Source organism: Scylla paramamosain, chromosome 5 (assembly GCF_035594125.1).
Source record: "Scylla paramamosain isolate STU-SP2022 chromosome 5, ASM3559412v1, whole genome shotgun sequence".
Taxonomy (NCBI): Eukaryota; Metazoa; Arthropoda; class Malacostraca; order Decapoda; family Portunidae; genus Scylla; species Scylla paramamosain.
The window spans coordinates 24,795,056-24,818,488 of NC_087155.1; the positions used below are offsets into that span (position 1 = coordinate 24,795,056).

The window sequence follows — 23,433 nt, forward strand, 5'->3', positions numbered from 1 at the left end:
TTATCAGATAAGAGATTAGTGGGCAGCTGTGTGTTTATGCATGTGGGAGACTCTCTCTCTCTCTCTCTCTCTCTCTCTCTCTCTCTCTCTCTCTCTCTCTCTCTCTCTCTCTCTCTCTCTCTCTGCATAAAAAGAGAATTAATAACTGCATTCATCAGTAACTGAGCATCAGTCTGTGTTGTGTTGACCTTGAAGACTGATAAGACAACCTTCCCAGCCACATCAACACACACACACACACAAACACACACACACACACACACACACACACACACAGAGAGAGAGAGAGAGAGAGAGAGAGAGAGAGAGAGAGAGAGAGAGAGAGAGAGAGAGAGAGAGAGAGAGAGAGAGAGAGAGAGAGAGAGAGAGAGAGAGAGAGAGAGAGAGAGAGAGAGAGAGAGAGAGAGAGAGAGAGAGAGAGAGAGAGAGAGAGAGAGAGAGAGAGAGAGAGAGAGAGAGAGAGAGAGAGAGAGAGAGAGAGAGAGAGAGAGAGAGAGAGAGAGAGAGATATATGCAGGGAAGAGGGAGGGAGAGGAGGGTAAGATATCAAGGAATGAACCAGGGAGTGTGAAACCATATCCCCCATACAGTCTCCCTTCTCTGGTGGAGGAATATGGGATCAAGAGGATAGGGGGATATGGAGGACAAGGGAGGAACAACAGGAGGGGAAACTGTGATGTAGGCTCTGTCAATGAGACTTCCTCATTCTGGATAGAGGGTGGGGCATGGTGTAGCTCATTTACATGATTAGAGGGAACAGGGGCAGTGGAAGGAGCAACAAAACCTCAAGGACAATATATGGAGTATTTAGCTAGGGCCAAACCAGAATATAGGATCACTTAACAACAACTAAAACAGAATATAATTATGAAGCCTACATAGGTCTCATCACATTGAAGGAGTAATTAAGGATATGCGTTTCAATTTCATTCTATATTCTAAAAAAAAATAATAATAATTACCTAAAAATACCACATTTCTGAGGCTGAAACAAATGAATTATATTTACATTAATTTCATTGGAAAAAAATTCTTTTAGTTCGCAAACAATTTGGTTTGCAAACCAAGGCCCGGAACAAATTGTCTGTGAACTGAGGTTCTGCTGTATTTCTTGTTCTATCCTGATCACTGATCCTGAGAATTTTGCTTCCATCACCCTTGTTATATTCCCTATACCTAATATGCTTTCAAAATACTAATTTTCAATTACCTTATTTAGGACATTCCTGAGTATTCACAGTATGCTTGCCAATGTTTGATAGAATTTTTAATGACTTAGGATTGCTCCTGACTAAAAACTGAACACAAGAATAAATTGTTAAAAGGTTTCAGTAGAGCCTAGGAAATATCTGCAAAAGTGATATTACAGTCTTATAAATTAGGAAAGTATATCTGTTGTGACAATTTCAAAAGTAGTCTCATTATGATAAGAAATAAGTTGCGATGAAAGAATGTCAAAATTTAGGATGCTGAATGAAACTTAATGGACAGCATGACAACACTTTGTATAGCTGTCCATGCCAGTATACTTGGGTCTCTGCATCAAGTTTCAACTGCATAACTTGTGCATCCCAATCATTATAACCTCACCCAGTTGTGATTAAACCCACAAAAAAGCTTTCAAGGCTACATCAAATTCATGCATTCACAATTGCTTTCCATTCAACTCTTTTATACACACCCATTCTTCTTTATTCAGCAGATATTCTCTATCTCTCACACACACACACACACACACACACACACACACACACACACACACACACACACACACACACACACACACACACACACTGCATAATTGAATCCCAGAACACCATCATGAGGAGAACACCTTGAAAAGCACCTATAAGTTTTATCTTATTTGTGGTGACTCTAAAATCTCCTGTAATTGCATTCCTCTCTCTCTCTCTCTCTCTCTCTCTCTCTCTCTCTCTCTCTCTCTCTCTCTCTCTCTCTCTCTCTCTCTCTCATTTACAAGCTCCTATGAGCTGATCTCTGCAATTATGGTCATATCATCTGCAAGCAGGGCAGTATTCAGCAACTTGCTTGTCCTTGTTTTATCACTTTACTATCCCAATATGGCAGTGAACACATATACATATTCCTCTCCTTCAATCTGCACTTGCCTCAAAAATGCAACTTTATAATATCATTGAGTTTTGCACCCAAATCAGAAGCACTGTGTTATAAGTGTAAATTTTGGTGGAAATTCATTGGCATGTGCATACCTACAAAGATAATAAAAGATATGAAATAATGTATGAAACTTACTGCAAAGCCAGATCATGTAAAACATCTCCAGCATCATGTAGCCACTTGTGTCCACAATCAGTCCTGCCACGATGCTAATGACAGCCAGTCCCAAGTTCTGGACACTCTGCATGCTGAAATTTAGCAATGTCAAAATCTCAGCAACAGTAATCACATACACAGTCAAGGAAATATACAAAAGTACTTGTTTCAGAGAGAGAGAGAGAGAGAGAGAGAGAGAGAGAGAGAGAGAGAGAGAGAGAGAGAGAGAGAGAGAGAGAGAGAGAGAGAGAGAGAGAGAGAGAGAGAGAGAGAGAGAGCACTTCAAAACTTTTGCAGTTATCAAGACTAATAACTGATGCCAAGATGTAATTTAAGTGGTATAAATAAAAACTTACATGCCATAAGCAGTGCCAAGTTGATGTTCGGGAATGATGAGTGCAACCATGGGCCACAGGGCACTGGCCAACAGAGAATATGCCAGGCCTAAAATACTCTGGAAAGATCATCAATAATAATGATAACAAAAATAACAGTAATAATAATAATAATAATAATAATAATAATAATAATAATAATAATAATAATAATAATAATAATAATAATAACAATAATATAACCCAATAAGTGTTCATCCTGGTTTGCCTCAGAGGAAGAAAGAAAAGATCTTAATAATATGGTGCAGGGTAAACAAAGTATGTACCATACACCAAAATGACATCCACACTGACATTCCTTACTTTTATATTCTCTCTTTCTAATAACATAATAATAACAGAAATCTGTCTCACTTATTGTAATTATTTGGACCATATGTATTTCCATAATGCAAGAGAGGAATCAGAATTCTTACCATTGGAATAAATGGGCTCCAGAAGGTGAAGGTAAGCACAGCATGACAGCCCAAGGTAACCAAGACAGCCATGAACACCCATGTCACATTCCTTCCTGTGCGATCCACCAGATTGCCCAGGATTGGGGAGGCAATGGCTGAGATGAGATACACCACACTACTCACTGAATTAGCAGTGGTTGCATCAAGATCATACTTGCGCATGAAAAAAACTCTGGAAACCATCAGATGTAGTTTAATAATCACAGTTTATTTGATACTCAAACAAAACTAAATAGAAACAAAACACGTATGTTAATACAGTAGTATATGGTGGAGGGCAAATCCCTCAGTGTGTTCAACCATGACTATTACATAAGCTTGGAATAACTGGAATAAATGAAAATGTTACCACCACTGCAACTACCATCAATATATTTATTTGTTTAAATTTATCTTAATTAAATTTTAGCTCTCATGTTTGTTCATTCTATTTATTACGATGCTGGGTTTACAAAAAAATAATTGTTGATGAACATTTTAAAAGACAATATGGTGGATAATAAAATGGTTGTCCTTTTATATTATTTTAAAAAGATTTTAGCATAAGTTTAGATTTTTAATGAATTCCACTTGTTAGGATGCTGGATTTATTTTATTTTATCTTATTTATTTATTTTTATTTTTTTTTGTGTGTATGTAAATATGCTTTTTAATAGACAGTATGGTGCACTGTGTCCCTCCAAAAGGAGCACTGCATTAACTCTGCCAGCTGCAAGTGGCACCACTGTGGAGAGAACAACATGGCAATGGGCAGAGAGGAGGTTCCACCTCACCATGGGGATGGAGGGATAAAATAATATTAAGACTTGCTTCAACAAATGTAGATAGAATGAATGTGGGTAAGTAAAGGAAAAGGGTACTAGAAAGTGTTTGAAAGGGTAGAACAGATATAGCAGGAGTGCAAGAGACACTTGAATAGTTCTGAAAGGAAATAAGTGAGATGTGGGAGGGAGCTGAAAGAGGAGTGGTGTGGTGCTGAGAGTAGCAAGGGTAAAGAAAAAGGATGGGAACTCATTATGGATAGAGGATGGAGTGAGCAGTGGGTGGATAGGGAAGCCCTTTCGGGCATTCTTATAAATTTATGGTGTAGGAATGAAGTTAGTGAAAAGAATAAGGATGCAAGTGTTCATGTGAGGGTGGAGGAAGAACTTGGAGACAGAGTATGAGAGAGAGAGAGAGAGAGAGAGAGAGAGAGAGAGAGAGAGAGAGAGAGAGAGAGAGAGAGAGAGAGAGAGAGAGAGAGAGAGAGAGAGAGAGAGAGAGAGAGAGAGAGAGAGAGAGAGAGAGAGAGAGAGAGAGAGACTGCCTAGCAAGAGGATTTAGGATTGAAGTACATAATATATCCTGTATTATGTAACACATAAATAAATAATTCAGTACTTACTTTGCTAAACCAATGAAAGGGAAAATGGCAACATAATACGCAACACAGATGACTGAGATCAACCAAAATGATGCTGGAAAAGTTAAAATGTCTGATAGCTTGATTTTTTCCCCAGATTTTGCTGCATCAAGATGCAGAGCCTCGGAGCGTTTCTTGTCAAGCACACCCAAAATCAGTGCACATCCAAGAGAGAAAACACAAGTGATACCAGCTGGAAAAAAAAAAAAAACATTCACAAACTCTGTACAAAGTATTACTCTGAATTTCTTCCATATTACAGGTAATTATCATTTCTACACGTTTGGACTCATGGTAAAGCTTAAAAGCCAGTCACTAATAATGATGAATGACATTCAAATATATGCAGACACAATCAAAGAGGTAACCAATGCCTTTAAATCACTTCATCACCATTAAATGATAAAATAACTCTTTTATGTAAGAGTTTGACATATTTCATAGTTACTTTTACACAGGTATGTACTTGATGTTTTTTTGTATCCTATACCTACAGAATATGATTATACTACCAATCTGAGAAATACATACCGAATAATAATGAATAACCAAGTGCTTGGTAACCTTCCGAGAATGTCTGCACCCACTCATATAATGGCACCATAGACAGAAAGTTGACAGTTGATCCCACTCTAGCCATACTTAATTGAAGGCCAAACACCGTGTTGAGTTCTTTCCCCTTAAACCAACTGACTGTGTAGGTGTTTTGGGCAACAGCCAAAGATTCTCCACCAATACTGAAGAGAAAAGAGGTAAAAATTTTCACAATCACATTTTAGAAATATAAACAAGGATATTCCACTCCATTCTGTTTCAGCACTACACTGACATTCCCTACATTAACATTCATCTCCTTCATACGGCTATCTGTAAAAATACATTTCCTTTATACAACCATCCATACAAATCACTACCTTACTTACCCAAATATGAATCTTCCAACCTGCATTAACCAAAACTGGTTAACAAGTGCACCAAGAGCATAAACAAATTGTCCACCAGTAACAATGGTTGAGAATATTATTGTTCCCCACCTTATACCAAAAACTCTGAAAAAAAAATAACAATAATAAAATGCAGTTTCTACTACTAAGTAAAGATCATAGTATTGTTACTTAAACAATCAGACAATTTTATAGCACATTAGACACTCAGAAACACAAATTTGCCAAATGCAAGGCAAACTCTGGATTAACAGAAGACTTACCTGTCAATAAGAAATCCTCCAATAAAACACAGTACTACATTAGGCCAGGAATAAAGGGAATAAAGACTAGCAAACTGCACAGTGTCTACTTTCATTTCATCCTTTATGTAATCTTGGAGGGACCCAGGAGTGTCAAAACAGAAGTAAGAACCTGAAACAGATAGACAACTATGATGTTCACAAGCACACACTTCCTCTTATGATTATAACTAAAACAGAGAATAAACTAAAATCATATCTTAGATTCTAGACCTATGACAGGTTTATATATGTAGTGATGATAACTGATTAAAAACTAATCAGTACTTTCATTCATTCATCCCTTTTACTGATAAACTCTTTCTGTGTTTCCTCCTTCCTGTGACAAAACTGTTTCAAAAGAAGAGTACCAAGATACCTCCGAAACTAAACTTACCATCTCTCTTAGTTTTACCACTGCTTCTATTTGGAATGGCACTATGACAGCAGTTCTTATTTTTTCAGTTTTTTTCACTCATGACTGGTCTCCCTGACACATTAAAACCACTACATAATAAAGATGATGGGTGGAAAATGTGAGAAAATTATAACTGCAGAAAGTCAACTGTGCCTGACCTGTACATGGACAAATAACATGTCCTATTTCTTAAGGTTTTATGATTTTAAAGAGACTGTCCAAAAGAGGAGGCGATGAGACTCAAAATATAATTTTTCTAAGAAAAATGTGGGGCATTGCTACACCATCCGATAAGACTCTTACAAAGTTGAATAGTTATATTCATGATATGTGTACAGTTATTGCCTGAAATATGAACCTCACTGTTATTTTTTTGTCTTGCATGATACTACATATTCACATACCAGTCTTTCTCTGTTGTGAAAAAACTGCAAAAATTTTAATAAAAATTGTTCAAAATATACCTCTATCCAGCAACCTAGATTTTTGTGAACCACCATGTAAATTTTAGTGAGCCTCATGGCTCTAAAGAGAGTGGAGTTTTTTTCAATGTCCCATCCACACTCTCCCCCCCCACTACCTTGCAAGCTGCTGGCATACTACAATCACACTGAAGGTACCAAAATGCCTAAATCATTGAGACAAAAAAGACAACTTTCTCTTGCAAGAGATGTGTTGAAAAAATGGAGAGCAGAAATGAGTATTGTGACATCATACAAGCCAAATCTCTCATCAGACCTCACACATCTGCTGATCACCATGACATGCTATCACTCTGAGAATCAGAAATTTTTGCTCCTCTACTGCTCAAGAGCATAATTCATCAAGATTTGACATATAAGCATAATTATTAGAACAAACTGATGAGTCTGACAGTGAAAATAAAATACTTATAACAAGCAGAGACTGAAAACTTGTATTCTTAAGCTGTTTGCAGAGAACGAGTGTTAACTGCATATCCTATCTACCAAATATATTTTAAACAACAATAAGAATGGAATGAGTATTTGTATTTTATATTGGAATTAACAGTAGTTCAGTGTAATTATATCTGGACTGGTAGGAATCTGAAGCATTTGTAGTTGTTTATCTGAATAATCAGCTCTTGTGTTTGTTCTATCCCTGGTGGTACTGTAGTACTTTTTACTTTTTTTTTTTCAAAATTGTATTAATTTTTCTTGAAAATCTTTCCCCATGTTTGTTTTCTTTATCTTCCTCTTTTATTTTATTTTATCTATTTATTTATTTTTAATATGTGACTATAATCAGCACAGTACAAGGAAACAATATATAATAAGAAAAGAATAAAATAGAAAAATCAAAGAGCAAGCTTACCAAAACCAAGAAAGCACATGAAAAACAAAGCAATGAATCTAAAAGGGCCCCATTCTGGATTGCAGCAATATGTTGCCCCACATCCACTGATCTCTTCTTCATGACCCTGCAAAGAAAAATACTAACATAATTCTGCACAGCTCAATGTGTGAAGTGCACATGTATCAGTGATTAGTATATGGAAAAATTATTAAAATTATATCACATGTATACTGAATAAACTTCATCAATAAACAAGGCAAAATTGCATAAACAAAATGTAATTAATATTGCTGGCGTGACAGGCCCATCTTTACTCCCAACTCTGATCCCATAAATGTGTTACACTGAATGACTAGGCAAATCAGCAGCTGAAGAAAATAGATCAGAAATCAAATGAGGGGCATGGACTAATTGATCATGACGGGGTATCACGCTCTCCATAACTTTATATATTGTGTTGGAAAATAAGCAATGCCACTGCTATCAAGACGCCTTCCTACCCACACGTGACTGATTAACATGTGACTGTTTAACACTTCTCTGTCCCACAACACTCACCTCTGCATCATTACTATGCGGCTCCACTGTGCCACTAATTACGTCAACCGAGGGCACCTGCTGACTGTTGTCATCAGCATCGCTCTGAACGGAACTTTCAACCATTTTCGAGAGAGTACGTGCGTGAGGAACAAACCCACACTATCACAGACATGCACCAGCCAACTGAGCTGATAACGCCCCTCCTCCTCACAGCTGATTGCTCGCTTCTTCTTCTTCTTGTAACCGGTTCTGGCAGTGTCGCTTTTTTTTTATTGTCCTCTCAAGTTCTGTCAGATCTCATGCTGAAATCTAAGACCTAATTTGCCAATAATGAATCAAGAACCTTTTCATACATTTGGTCACTTTTTTCTACCTCCATATAATCTCAGTACAGCACAAATTCCTCCATCCACTGGGGCTGAACTCTGAAAGTTGCATCATCATACAGTGACAACCTAGCCGTCAACACAGTGTCCGAACTCTTGAATGTAACACACTTGAGGAATACTTAGGATAACTATGCACTTAAAAATGGCGAAATATACATGCACATATAGTAAAAACTAATGATATATGCACTTAGGCATGTACTCGTATATAATGAAATTAATATTTACTGTCTGCAATAATAATAGCTTAATTACCCTAGATCCATTAATGTTTGGCTCATACTACATTCAGAAATATATATATATATATATATATATATATATATATATATATATATATATATATATATATATATATATATATATATATATATATATATATATATATATATATATTTTTTTTTTTTTTTTTTATATATATATAACTCGCTCTGTTTCCTTCTCTCCTATCTCCATGTAGTCTCTTATGAGAACAAATAGGTGATGGTAGAGAAGCTTCTGCTGCTAGTAGGAGACATTTCTGAGGCATATAGATGTTTGCGGTGAGATAGATGTGTGAGGGAGTGGCAAGGTTGGTGAATGGCATACCTGGCCACTCTCGTGACTTACCACATCATCGGGTGGGGTGGCATTTGGGTAGTGGTGGAACCAAAATCTAAATAATTTGGAAGCCACTTCCCTGCGACTCGGCAGTGCTGCAGAGTCGCGCCACGAAACCGCCCGTGTGAAAGGGCCCTTATTGAAACAAAATAACTAATATCTATGTTTTCTTTTCCCTTTAGTGTTGCGACCATATACTTTATGCCTTCTTTCTTTCCATGGACTTTTACTACAGTTTTCACATTCGCATGTGAAGGCTGGGTATGTTTTACTGGTGCAGCGATCAAAGCTGTATTTATACTAAGGTTATTCAATGAAAATGCTGTCAATTAACTAACTTCTTTAATTATTATTGTATGACATAATTCGTATTACGTTGATGGGTAGGATGATATGATGACTTGAGAGAGAGAGAGAGAGAGAGAGAGAGAGAGAGAGAGGAATGGGGTGAAATGGTGGCAGTGAGGTGAGACACATGGGAGTGGGCACTGGATCACGCCACTCGATCAGATGGTAAGTATTACAAGGATGACCATTCCACATATTTACATCAACCTGTTGGTGACTACAAGTATTAATGTATTTCATTGAGCATACATGGTTTATAAGGGCAGAAAATTATTTTAACTTAATGAGAAGCAGTTGAGAGACAGTGCAGCATATAATTAAATGTGCATACAAAGATGCTTTCTTGTTTTGTTTTGTAAGTCCTTAATTTAAGTATTGCACTGTCTAGCTTTACAATGATAAATTTTACAATTTCTTTCCATTTTACTGGAAGCATATTTCAATAACCTTTATATTAGAATAAAAAAAAAAATTGCCTGATTTTTTATAATAATGAACCAATGGGCCAACAAGCTAGTTTGAGTTTGAGAATGCTTGCCTAGCCAACTAACATTGGCATGGTAGTAATACTTTGCAATCAAATTTTCCAAATTTTCTTTGCCACAAATTTAAAAATTTAAAATTTAAAAATTTAAAAATAATCAGAGGAGTGATAAGGTATTATATATATATATATATATATATATATATATATATATATATATATATATATATATATATATATATATATATATATATATATATATATATATATATATATATATATATATATATATATATATTGCACTGATGCAGTGTAATACTGACATCAATATGAGACTTGAAAAGATAGTTGATCCTTCTACTTGCATAGTGCCAAATACACATTAGTTTATTGTGAGAAACTACAAGGCAAAATAATGTAATTCAGCATCACACTAAAATAATTCAGAAAATGGATGGTATTTCCTTCATGAAATTTATTTCTTAAAAGTATTCAGGATTCCTGTTACAATGATGCTGCAGATCCAGTCTGGGTTTAGCTGTTAATCTCTTTTTTTTGTCATAAGTTTCATAACATGACTACCTTTATATATTGTGACAACCTGTAGGATACCTGAGCAATACTAACATTTATTGAGAAACAATATCCATTACTAATGTTGTACACAGGAATCCAGTAAGGTTTAAGGGGCTGACAGACTCTCAGCTAATTATTACTACATTATAATGCAATGGTGACAGTCACACTCACTCATAGCATCAGAGTCATGTAATAGTGAGTTATCAGATTGCAGTGCTGCATTCAGCATTAGATTTTTAGAAGAATGCATATGTCACTGTAATGCCACTTGACACTGTGTCTCAAGGCTTCTCATGAAAGTAAAAGCAAAACACAGCAATTGAAAGGGTACATACATAAGTGGAAGGGGTGGATGCAGGAATGACATCTAGAGGGAGGCACCATTGTAGGTTCTCCATGAGGAGCATTATCATAGGACCTTTTACATATATCATTATAATGTGTGTCTTCATTATATTGGGGTATGTTTTATGCTGGTAAGTTTATATGTTATGTGCTTGTTATGGGAGGGAGAGGAATACACAATTACAGATCATAAAAAAAAAAAAAAAAAAAAAAAAAAAAAAAAAAAAAAAAAAAAAACTAGGGATAAATGACTAGTAAGGAGCCAGCTGTATTGGGGTAATGGATTTAATTCACAGTATTCATGGGATTAAAATTTTACCTTATTCCCAGAAAGCAGAACCTGCAAAAAAATGAATCTTCTGTAATTTATTGCTACTGATATTTTAAAATTTACAACCTTTCCCTATTTACTGTAATTCTGTCCCTCCATTCCTATAGGTATGTGAGATCTGTTCAAAAACTATCCAATTTAAAGCTAGAGGAAAAAAAAAGTTCCTCATCCTTTGGGTTTCAACTCTCATCTTTAAAGCAGATTCCTTGTGACTCCACACAACTGATATAATTGCTCTTCCAATGATGTAAACATTATCCTGTTTTGGATGGATTACCCACAGCATTTCATTTACCTCTTGGCTCTCAAACTGAAACAATTTCATTGGAATTTTCAGTCAGGCAAGGTTCTTGTGAGTCTCATATGGTAAGGCTGCAGAAAATTACATATGCAAATTAATATTTGCCATTACACCTCGTACCATTCTCAACTCTCAGCTCCATCATATTTCTGAGAAAATAACATTGATAATGTTTGAACAGACCCTTCATGTAGATGCATCAGTTTTAAAGACTATGTAGTCTGAATGGGATCATTGACAAAATCAGAGTGCATAATTAGATGTTTGTCACTACAAAATTCCTCCAGTATTGACACAAACTACACACTATACTAGATTACAATAGAACAGAAAACCAACACTAAGGAATAAGTTAAGTAAGGAGATACAGTATTACCATAACCATTTTTAAGAAAGAATACATTAATTCATACATTAGACTGAGATTTACAGAATATTACCATAATCTTGAAAACTGCAAAGGTCAGAAATGTTCATTGATCTCATGGGTGATAAAATAATTAACATGAACAAAACCTACATAAAAATAGAGTTATGTTATTGAAATTAAATGTAAAATTCTTCATATAATTTTGTTCCAGAGCAAAATAAAATTAATATGAAAACAATAAAAGCACCAATACAATATACAATATATATATATATATATATATATATATATATATATATATATATATATATATATATATATATATATATATATATATATATATATATATATATATATATATATGTGTGTGTGTGTGTGTGTGTGTGTGTGTGTGTGTGTGTGTGTGTAGAGAGCAAAAACAAAGATAAACAAATGTATTATGTTTGAAACATAAGATCCAATGGAGTTTGTAGTGTGACCATTGAATATACAGCAGGGAAGTAAAATTAAATCTGCAAAAAGGGATTAAAGGGCACAACTGTCACAAAAAGACCATCATGGATAATACAACAAATTAGGATAAGACATACAGTGATCCCTTTCAAGACACATTTACTATAGCATATCCATGTATTGTTGTTTCCAAATACTATGTATGCCTCTTTTATCATTAATATCCATTACATAATTGTTCATGTATCAAGCCCAGAGCAAGGGATTTAATTGCTGCTTATTTTTCACACACACACACACACACACACACACACACACACACACACACACACACACACACACACACACACACACACACACACACACACACACACACACACATTACATAATCTCTGAATTCTCACCAGGAGGATAAAAGTGATGACCACAAGTCCAGCACGTGATCTTCAACACTGTGATGAATTACACACATACACACACACACACAAAACAAACTTACATTCTTTTTCATTTCTTTGTCTTTTCCTTCCTTCTTTTTCCAAGCTTGTTTCTTTATTTGCAAGATAAGTCATGTGTCGAGAGAGAGAGAGAGAGAGAGAGAGAGAGAGAGAGAGAGAGAGAGAGAGAGAGAGAGAGAGAGAGAGAGAGAGAGAGAGAGAGAGAGAGAGAGAGAGAGAGAGAGAGAGAGAGAGAGAGAGAGAGAGAGAGAGAGAGAGAGAGAGAGAGAGAGAGAGAGAGAGAGAGAGAGAGAGAGAGAGAGAGAGAGAGAGAGAGAGAGAGAGAGAGAGAGAGAGAGAGAGAGAGAGAGAGAGAGAGAGAGTTTTGCAGGGTTGTATCCATGCTGACTGACACCTTGTGCACAGACTCACAAATCTCATGTGAAAGAGGTCATTCATATCAGATTCTGTCTTTTAAAAATTTTTTGCTGAAATCTGTCTCTTACATGGGACCACTGCAACATAAAAATAATACATCATGAAAAATCAAGATGGTCAGGACATGGAAGGATAAGGGATGGAACAAAAAGCTAACTGCCAAGACCCCCAAAAGAAACACTATAGCCATAAAGCTTTCCCAGGCCAGTGTTGTTAGTGCTCCTCTCCCTTTGATCAGCTGTCTCACTGATAGTTAGGTTTGTCCTATAGAAAATTTCCACAGAAAATTTCCACATGATCCAATCTAGTATTTTTTCTTATTCTTTTTATTTAACATTGTACACATTAATAACATTTCTTCATGGGTAAAAGGTTCTTGACTGAGGAAGGCAACATTATTATTGGTCCAGTATGTTGCCTCTCCCAGTGCCCCTAAGAAATGCTTTCATTCTTATGACATCCTTTCACCTTTTGTAACTCAAAGTGCAAAATTAGATCATTCATGACACTTTGTGGGAGTCTGTAAGGACTTCTTAGGCTTGATAATCCTGGCCCTGATTTGCAAAGGCACTGCAGTCAACTACTGCTTGCCAGATGTCTCAAGATTCATAGTCTCACCTTTGTGAATCATTACAAGAGTGAGATAACTGGATGGAAGGAATAAACACTGCACAAACCCAACACAAAAACAAAGAAGTATGAAAGGGCAGGTTTATGAAAAAGACAATATGCATGGAATCCCTCAATGACCAATGGAGTCAGGAGGAAAATGCAACACAGACTAAGTTTCTTCCTTGTGTCCTTGTTACATAGTAATTAGTTACAGCAACGTTAGTGTTCATTACGTGTTCTACAGCAGGTGTTAATGGCCTTTATTCTGAAACTCCTCTACAGCAGTACTAACTAAACCTGTATTGTACTGTGAAACATTGAGCATTTGGTTACTGGCTATAATAACTAATGGACTACGTCTTTTATTTTTGGCGGCAACTCAGAGCTGCCATGAAGGAAAGGGAGCCAACCTAATGGATGCAAAGTGTCATTGATGATTATTATTAGAGCTGTCCTCACTCTCACCATCACTTTCCTCCTCACTCTCCTCTTCATCACTTTCTTCCTCACTCTCTTCCTCATATTCTTCACTCTCTTCCTCATACTCCTCACTCTCCTCCTCCTCCTCTTCCTCCTCACTCTCTTCCTCATACTCCTCACTCTCTTCTTCCTCCTCATCCTCACTCTCTTCCTCACACACCTCACTCTCTTCCTCTTCCTCCTCTTCTTCACTCTTTTCCTCCTCTTCTTCACTCTCTTCCTCCTCCTCCTCCTCCTCCTCCTCCTCCTCCTCCTCCTCCTCCTCCTCCTCCTCCTCCTCCTCCTCCTCCTCCTCCTCCTCCTCCTCCTCCTCCTCCTCCTCCTCTTCCACCACCACCTCTTCCTCTTCACTCTCTTCATCACCCTCCTCTTCACTCTCTTCCTCATCCTCCTCTTCACTCTCTTCCTCATCCTCTTCCTCTTTCTCTTTTTTATCCTCCTTTTCACTCTTTTTCTCACTCTCCTCCTTACTATTCTTTTGCTCCTTGTTGTCTGACTCACTTTCTGTTTCCTCACAGTTAGGTGATGGTGATGATGACCGTGATGCTGATGCTGATGATGATGGCGATGAGGAGGAAGATGAGGAACACTCTTCTCTCATCTTTTCTAGCTTCGTTCTAAAAAGATTGAGGTCGAGGTTTGCCAGATGTTGCAAGAAACCATTGTTTGGACGAATCTCACGCTCTGGAAGATGAAGGAATATTTGCATTTCAGTGTATGTAGGATAATCTGGTTGGTTATTCCCTGTTTCTTATAGGAAAGTATGTTTTTTTTCTTTTTATCTTGATTTTAGCTTTTCAATAAAATTGTTACCTATTAAGAAATAATTGTAAGCCAAGTCAATTTGTTATGGTATATCTGTACATATATTTGTAGCTTTCTTGGCAAGTAGACTATGAATTATTATTATTAATAGTTTATTTTTTACTCTGAAGTATTGACTGATATGAAAAATAAACAGGGGTACATCATGATCTTCATTGCTGTAACAGCACTGACACTTCATGTCATAGATTGGAAGCTCTCAGCTTATACATACATACAGTCACATTTCAAAGCATTCCTTTATATCTTAGTATAGAAAAACCATTAAAGCAAAGTAACAGGGTATATAGTCAACACTTCACTTAGTCTTGCCCTTTCATTTTTCCATCATTGCCTACCTGACACATTACAGCTTTAAGTTACCCAGTATAATATATCCCTGCAATAAAAAAAAAGTGCAATGAGAAAGGGAATGGAAAAAAGTGGATATCCAAGACTTGAGCTAACTACAGGAGAAAATCTATAATACAAGTAGTTAAGTTCCTCTAATAGTGCTTGCATAATGAGTTTTTGTATAGTGAAATGAAGAATGCACGGAAAAATTAAGGATGCACTCAAACAATCCAAAAATTTCCAAGAAAACATGAGGAAAACAGAAGCAAACTTAGGAAAGACCAGTTTCTCACATTAAGGGGACTTACTTTTCCTGAGCATGGTGAGAGCATTAGCAGCTGTCATTCCTCGACACATCATGAGGAAAGCTGCTACAATGGCAGCTGAACGTGACCGCCCCTGTCGGCAATGTACCAACACCTTGCCTGCATGCAAAAATAATGGGTCACTGAGGAATTAGTCATGCAGTTTTGAAAATCATCAATAATTGAAAGCAATCATTTCATGCAAATTTCAAAGCTCCTAAATTCAAAACTATTCTGAAATGCTTTAAAATTTTAAAAATCTTCACTAAGGACAGATGAAATTCATGATGTCATTAGACTATTGCATGCCACTCACAAGGAAGCTCATGTGCAAAAGTAGCAGTCATTAAATATTTTCAAAGCTGGAGTCACAGTAATTTAAGAAGTTTGGTTCTATTAACAGCAGCAGTTTCCCATACAAAGAAATGAAGAACCCAGAGATTAATGAGTTATGTTTCTGGCAACCAAAACATTTGCATCCAAATATAGATATATAACATACCTGATCATTTATCACTTTTTGTACTAGCAATGGTGACCACTCATTGGGGATACAAGAGCAGACAGAGCAGATGAGGCACAGGGATCATTTGCCACCCATCTGGGTGCCATTTAGGAAAAGTGTCACCATGACCAGACACTATCTTGCAAAAAATGAGGTCACAACACTTCTACCAGCTGGTAAGTGAGGAAAGTTGCCTTCAGTTATTCAACAATAAACAGTGATCTCAAAAGAAATCTAAATATAAAACACAAAACAATCTACATACACAAGAATGTGAGTGTAGATTCATCTTTGGTATACATTACCTTGTTGATGATAGGGAGCTATCACACATACAGCAGGCACACAGCCCACTGCACATACCACTAATGCACTCATCTTCAGTGTTTGCAGAGCTGGCGATGTGAGTGCACCAACTGCTGACCATTCGTATGATCCATAATTCCCATTTTATTATTAATTTATTTTTAAGTTCCACAGCTCTACTCCTGATCATCATGGTGGGACACCAGAAGCTTACAAGTGAAGAAGGAGCTCATCTCTTGAATTGGTCAGAATAAATATTTTCTGTGATACTTGTGTCTCAAGCTACAAGTGACACATTCACAGTCATACATGGCATTAATAAATCAACATCTGGTCTCCCTCCACCTACTGAGTGATGTGTCACCACCACTCATTACTCACTTGGACTGCTAAACTATGTCTTAGATGTACATATGTAATGATACATATAGATATTAATTAATTGTCATTAAAGTGAACAAAAGCTGATTCTCATACTTTTTAGTATATGACATTTTTTAACCTGGGGGTAAAAACAAAAAAAACAAATCTGTATTTTCTATGCAAAACTAATTTTGTCTCAGATGTGCAGCATCACATGATAATCTCACCTCAGGCCCACATTCCCTTTGACTATCACTGCTTTCAACCTGTGACTTATGTCATTTGTAGAATATCCAGATCTCCAGAGTCAAGCAGTGACCATCTTTTTTTACTTCTATAAGTGTTACTATCTATGTATTCATGTCATAACTGCTACAGTTATCATATTCCTTTATATTAGACATTATCTGGCTTATGAAGGAAATTTTAAATTAGAGTGTTAATGGTGAGTAATAGCAGTTTGTTATTGGCAGCCAATCCAAGTTCAATGGCACCATCACACATGCGCATGGCGACTCTCACCACATGCTTGTGACTCTTCCTTGTTGTTCCATCAATGTCACTATGTTATATTGTGTTATTGTCATTAATGCAATAAATAATTAAACAATGTGAAAAAAATTATATCAGGTATAACATTAAGGTAAATTCTAATTACTAACCTCCTGATGAGAGTGCCTCTTCAATAAAAGCTGATGCCTTTTCAAAGTGTACAGAAATATTGATGAATGGAAGATCAATGAGGTTCAGCCCCAGGTATACAAGTGACTGGTCCTGAAAGTTCATATAATCCAGCATTTACTTTTATTTACAAGGACAGGATGACACAGAAGATTGGGCTAATCAATCAAGATTGGAAATTACTAAAGAATGACATGTCTTTCAAATAAACTTTTAGTTATTTTTTTTTTCCTTAGATCTTTGTCATTTTTTTTTTTTTTTTTTTTTTTTATGTAGGAAGGATACTGGCCAAGGGCAACAAAAATCAAATAAAAAAAAAATGCCCACTGAAATGCCAGTCCCTAAAAGGGTCAAAGCAGTTGTCAAAAATTGGTGGATAAGTGTCTTGAAACCTCCCTCTTGAAGGAATTCAAGTCATAGGAAGGTGGAAATACAGAAGCAGGCAAGGAGTTCCAGAGTTTACCAGAGAAAGGGATGAATGATTGAGAATACTGGTTAACTCTTGCGTTAGAGAGGTGGACAGAATAGGAGTGAGAGAAAGAAGAAAGTCTTGTGCAGCGAGGCCGCGGAAGGAGGGGAGGCATGCAGTTAGCAAGATCAGAAGAGCAGTTAGCATGAAAATAGCGGTAGAAGACAGCTAGAGATGCAACATTGCGGCGGTGAGAAAGAGGCTGAAGACAGTCAGTTAGAGGAGAGGAGTTGATGAGACGAAAAGCTTTTGATTCCACCCTGTCTAGAACAGCAGTATGAGTGGAACCCCCCCAGACATGTGAAGCATACTCCATACATGGACGGATAAGGCCCTTGTACAGAGTTAGCAGCTGGGGGGGTGAGAAAAACTGGTGGAGACGTCTCAGAACACCTAACTTCATAGAAGCTGTTTTAGCTAGAGATGAGATGTGAAGTTTCCAGTTCAGATTATAGGTAAAGGACAGACTGAGGATGTTCAGTGTAGAAGAGGGGGACAGTTGAGTGTCATTGAAGAAGAGGGGATAGTTGTCTGGAAGATTGTGTCGAGTTGATAGATGGAGGAATTGAGTTTTTGAGGCATTGAACAATACCAAGTTTGCTCTGCCCCAATCAGAAATTTTAGAAAGATCAGAAGTCAGGCATTCTGTGGCTTCCCTGCGTGATATGTTTACCTCCTGAAGGGTTGGACGTCTATGAAAAGACGTGGAAAAGTGCAGGGTGGTATCATCAGCATAGGAGTGGATAGGACAAGAAGTTTGGTTTAGAAGATCATTAATGAATAATAAGAAGAGAGTGGGTGACAGGACAGAACCCTGAGGAACACCACTGTTAATAGATTTAGGAGAAGAACAGTGACCGTCTACCACAGCAGCAATAGAACGGTCAGAAAGGAAACTTGAGATGAAGTTACAGAGAGAAGGATAGAAACCGTAGGAGGGTAGTTTGGAAATCAAAGCTTTGTGCCAGACTCTATCAAAGGCTTTTGATATGTCCAAGGCAACAGCAAAAGTTTCACCAAAGTCTCTAAAAGAGGATGACCAAGACTCAGTAAGGAAAGCCAGAAGATCACCAGTAGAGCGGCCTTGACGGAACCCATACTGGCGATCAGATAGAAGGTTGTGAAGTGATAGATGTTTAAGAATCTTCCTGTTGAGGATAGATTCAAAAACTTTAGATAAGCAGGAAATTAAAGCAATAGGACGGTAGTTTGAGGGATTAGAGCGGTCACCCTTTTTAGGAACAGGTTGAATGTAGGCAAACTTCCAGCAAGAAGGAAAGGTAGATGTTGACAGACAGAGCTGAAAGAGTTTGACTAGGCAAGGTGCAAGCACGGAGGCACAGTTTCGGAGAACAATAGGAGGGACCCCATCAGGTCCATAAGCCTTCTGAGGGTTTAGGCCAGCGAGGGCATGGAAAACATCATTACGAAGAATTTTAATACGAGGCATGAAGTAGTCAGAGGGTGGAGGAGAGGGAGGAACAAGCCCAGAATCGTCCAAGGTAGAGTTTTTAGCAAAGGTTTGAGCAAAGAGTTCAACTTTAGAAATAGATGTGATAGCAGTGGTGCCATCTGGTTGAAGTAGAGGAGGGAAAGAAGAAGAAGCAAAGTTATTGGAGATATTTTTGGCTAGATGCCAGAAATCACGAGGGGAGTTAGATCTTGAAAGGTTTTGACATTTTCTGTTAATGAAGGAGTTTTTGGCTAGTTGGAGAACAGACTTGGCATGATTCCGGGCAGAAATATAAAGTGCATGAGATTCTGGTGAAGGAAGGCTTAAGTACCTTTTGTGGGCCACCTCTCTATCATGTATAGCACGAGAACAAGCTGTGTTAAACCAAGGTTTAGAAGGTTTAGGACGAGAAAAAGAGTGAGGAATGTACGCCTCCATGCCAGACACTATCACCTCTGTTATGCGCTCAGCACACAAAGACGGGTCTCTGACACGGAAGCAGTAGTCATTCCAAGGAAAATCAGCAAAATACCGCCTCAGATCCCCCAAACTAGCAGAGGCAAAACGCCAGAGGCACCTTCGCTTAGGGGGATCCTGAGGAGGGATTGGAGTGATAGGACAAGATACAGATATGAGATTGTGATCGGAGGAGCCCAACGGAGAAGAAAGGGTGACAGCATAAGCAGAAGGATTAGAGGTCAGGAAAAGGTCAAGAATGTTGGGCGTATCTCCAAGACGGTCAGGAATACGAGTAGGGTGTTGCACCAATTGCTCTAGGTCATGGAGGATAGCAAAGTTGTAGGCTAGTTCACCAGGATGGTCAGTGAAGGGAGAGGAAAGCCAAAGCTGGTGGTGAACATTGAAGTCTCCAAGAATGGAGATCTCTGCAAAAGGGAAGAGGGTCAGAATGTGCTCTACTTTGGAAGTTAAGTAGTCAAAGAATTTCTTATAGTCAGAGGAGTTAGGAGAGAGGTATACAGCACACATAAATTTAGTATGAGAATGACTCTGTAGTCGTAGACAGATGGTAGAAAACTCGGAAGATTCAAGAGCGTGGGCACGAGAGCAGGTTAAGTCATTGCGCACATAAACGCAGCATCCAGCTTTGGATCGAAAATGAGGATAGAGAAAGTAGGAGGGAACAGAAAAGGGGCTACTGTCAGTTGCCTCAGACACCTGAGTTTCAGTGAGGAAAAGAAGATGAGGTTTAGAAGAGGAGAGGTGGTGTTCTACAGATTGAAAATTAGATCTTAGACCGCGAATGTTGCAGAAGTTAATGAAGAAAAAGTTGAGGGGGGTGTCAAGACACTTAGGGTCGTCGACGGAAAGGCAGTCCGACCTGGGGACATTTATGGTCCCCTCCCCAGATGGGGACTCCGAGGCTGGTGTAGGAGTCGCCATGATTTTAAAATTTTTTGAGTGAAGGGTGTGTGTGTTATTAGGTGCTTGTAGTTTTGTGTGGAGGAAGAGAGTTGTCTTTAGAGGGCAGGCTGTGACTACCCCCTTGTGTTGTGAGACACAAAGGGAAACGTTCAGTGAGGTCACAGCTGGGTTTAATGATAAGTTCACAGCACCCCCTGAACAGTGCTTTAGACCTCACTGGGAGTAATTATCGTTTGATATGCATCTAGTATTCTGTACAGAAATTTATATGACCACTTAACAAGAAGCCTTGAAAACCAATAACTCAATCACTGGGGTGACTAAACTGTTCAGCACAACTTACAATCCAAGGGAAGACTGGATACACTCATGCATCCTCAGTGCACTGCCTTGTTTAAGGGAATAATTTAGGATACATCAGTATATTGTTCAATTTCAATAAAAATAATGCAAGGCAATCTACATGGCTAAGTTTGATGACAGGATCAAACCATTTTTTATGATTTGTTAAAACAAAATTACACTGTTCATACTTAGTTGAAATTGAATATTTCAAATCACACAACAATTTCCTTTACACAAGTAAAACAAAATCATATACAGCTTAGAACTACAGTTATTTCTGGTGGTAGCTGATCTGTTTTAGAAATGAGGTTTGGCATCCTCTACTATACCACAAGCTCTTTTTGTACTCTTTCTCTGTCTTCAAATTCCTGTCCAGGTGTGATACTAGGCTCTGCCCCTCATCTTTGTTCACCTTATTCCTACTCTCCAAGCAGTGATGACGGGGGAAAATAAGGTAAAATATATTGCCATGTTGCTCCTTGTGTGATTTATACCAAAAGCAACAATACTTATCCCTTAGTTTTAAATCTAAGTATAAATTGTATCATAATCTCAATCATTGCACTATAATAAAAACTACATAATTCAGTAAACACAAATGGTATGTTGAGTTAATGGATTCACCCTGTATTCTATCCAGCAAAATAACTGCCACAAGCTCAAAGTGTTGAGCGCCCTTCATTAGAAGGCATTCAATGCAGTTAACATTTCACCAGTATTCTGTGGTAATGCCACTAAATATTTAAACACAACAATAAAATGTTCATCACACATTCATTAAATAGTCATTATTCTCCTAGTATGTTCAATAAGAATAAAATAAAAAGATGAAAAATGAATTGTGTATATCTATCTATCTATCTATCTATCTATCTATCTATCTATCTATCTATCTATATATATATATATATATATATATATATATATATATATATATATATATATATATATATATATATATATATATATATATATATATATATATATATATATATATATATATATATATATATATAGTAGAGCACATGACAATGAACATGATTTGTTCCAGAGTAATATTCATTATGGCAAATAGGTGTTATGGTGACTGAAGAACATATTTGAAAAAAAAATTACTTGGTTACAGAGAACCAAAAAATAACAAAAATTACATCTTTTTAAAAATACATCAGAATTAGCACATTTGCACTACTACACCTGAGATAACACAATACATATATATAGTGCCCTCCTGAGTTTAGCGCCTGGTAATAAATTCTTACAATCCTGAGTTTCACGCATTATCACCCTGAGTTCCACGCTGCTTTGACAAGTATTAGTCACATTTACCTACTGTCGGTATCTTGCATATACATGAAGTAAATCCTGCCTAAGATGGAGCCATCTCTCTCTCTCTCTCTCTCTAAACTAAGAACAATCCTAAGGATTGCTAAATAGAATGAGACTCATTGAGAATGAAAATAAATTACATATACAAGTGAGAAACAACGAGAAAGGATGAAGCGAAAATCACATAAAATTAATGAGGGAGAGAGAGAGAGAGAGAGCAAAGTATCACTCACTTGTCCCTTATCTCAGACAGAGAAGGGGGAGGTGAGGTGACAGGGAGGGAGGTTTGAGATAAGAGGAAAGAGAAAGGAAAGGAAAAAAGGGAGGAAGGGACAAGCGGTGGATAGGTGAGCAGTGGCTTGAAAGACTAACACAAAGGTGTGTTAGTCTTGCGAGTCTTAGTTTGTTATTCTTAATAAATCTTTATTAGAACTTCAGAGGTCACAGAAATAGTGAGTTTGTCTTGCCAGTTTAGGTTAATTATTCCGATTAAATTTTTATTAAAATTCCGGTGCTTGCATGAGTAGCAAGTTTGTTATGCCAATTTTGGTTAGTTATTCCAATTAAATATTTATTAAAATTTCAGTGCATTATTACAGTTGTATGTTGTAATGACTGAGTTGTCATATACCCTACTGTATATATATATATATATATATATATATATATATATATATATATATATATATATATATATATATATATATATATATATATATATATATATATATATATATATATATATATATATATATATATATATATATATACGAGTATATATATATATATATATATATATATATATATATATATATATATATATATATATATATATATATATATATATATATATATATATATATATATATATATATATATATATATATACGAGTATATATATATATATATATATATATAT

The 23,433-nt window shown here is 36.7% G+C and overlaps 2 protein-coding genes and 1 long non-coding RNA gene across 5 annotated transcripts in view; 1 reads left to right on the forward strand and 2 right to left on the reverse strand.

Moving 5' to 3' along the window:
• Positions 1 to 8,302, reverse strand: part of LOC135100701 (major facilitator superfamily domain-containing protein 1-like) — a 13,528-nt gene extending 5,226 nt beyond the window's left edge. For 2 of the 3 annotated variants that reach the window (XM_064003877.1, XM_064003876.1), the window contains exons 1-9: positions 8,069 to 8,302; positions 7,529 to 7,634; positions 5,758 to 5,908; positions 5,474 to 5,599; positions 5,082 to 5,287; positions 4,533 to 4,743; positions 3,107 to 3,320; positions 2,652 to 2,749; positions 2,275 to 2,387 (exon numbers count right to left, since the gene is read on the reverse strand). In XM_064003877.1, the coding sequence (XP_063859947.1) occupies positions 2,275 to 2,387; positions 2,652 to 2,749; positions 3,107 to 3,320; positions 4,533 to 4,743; positions 5,082 to 5,287; positions 5,474 to 5,599; positions 5,758 to 5,908; positions 7,529 to 7,634; positions 8,069 to 8,173 (1,330 nt within the window). In that variant the 5' untranslated portion in view covers positions 8,174 to 8,302. The remainder of the gene's footprint in view (positions 1 to 2,274; positions 2,388 to 2,651; positions 2,750 to 3,106; positions 3,321 to 4,532; positions 4,744 to 5,081; positions 5,288 to 5,473; positions 5,600 to 5,757; positions 5,909 to 7,528; positions 7,635 to 8,068) is intronic. The other variant, XM_064003878.1, reaches the window with a different exon arrangement.
• Positions 8,303 to 9,349: 1,047 nt separating this feature from the next.
• On the forward strand, positions 9,350 to 16,959 carry LOC135100704 (uncharacterized). Its single transcript, XR_010268884.1, has 4 exons — positions 9,350 to 9,552; positions 14,736 to 14,932; positions 16,210 to 16,361; positions 16,658 to 16,959. It is a non-coding gene; the product is annotated as an uncharacterized LOC135100704 (long non-coding RNA).
• Positions 10,154 to 23,433, reverse strand: part of LOC135100702 (dual specificity protein phosphatase 3-like) — a 38,836-nt gene continuing 25,556 nt past the window's right edge. Inside the window, exons 6-9 of the mRNA XM_064003879.1 lie at positions 17,517 to 17,628; positions 15,684 to 15,800; positions 14,719 to 14,901; positions 10,154 to 11,135 (exon numbers count right to left, since the gene is read on the reverse strand). Of these exons, the coding sequence (XP_063859949.1) occupies positions 11,116 to 11,135; positions 14,719 to 14,901; positions 15,684 to 15,800; positions 17,517 to 17,628 (432 nt within the window). The 3' untranslated portion in view covers positions 10,154 to 11,115. The remainder of the gene's footprint in view (positions 11,136 to 14,718; positions 14,902 to 15,683; positions 15,801 to 17,516; positions 17,629 to 23,433) is intronic.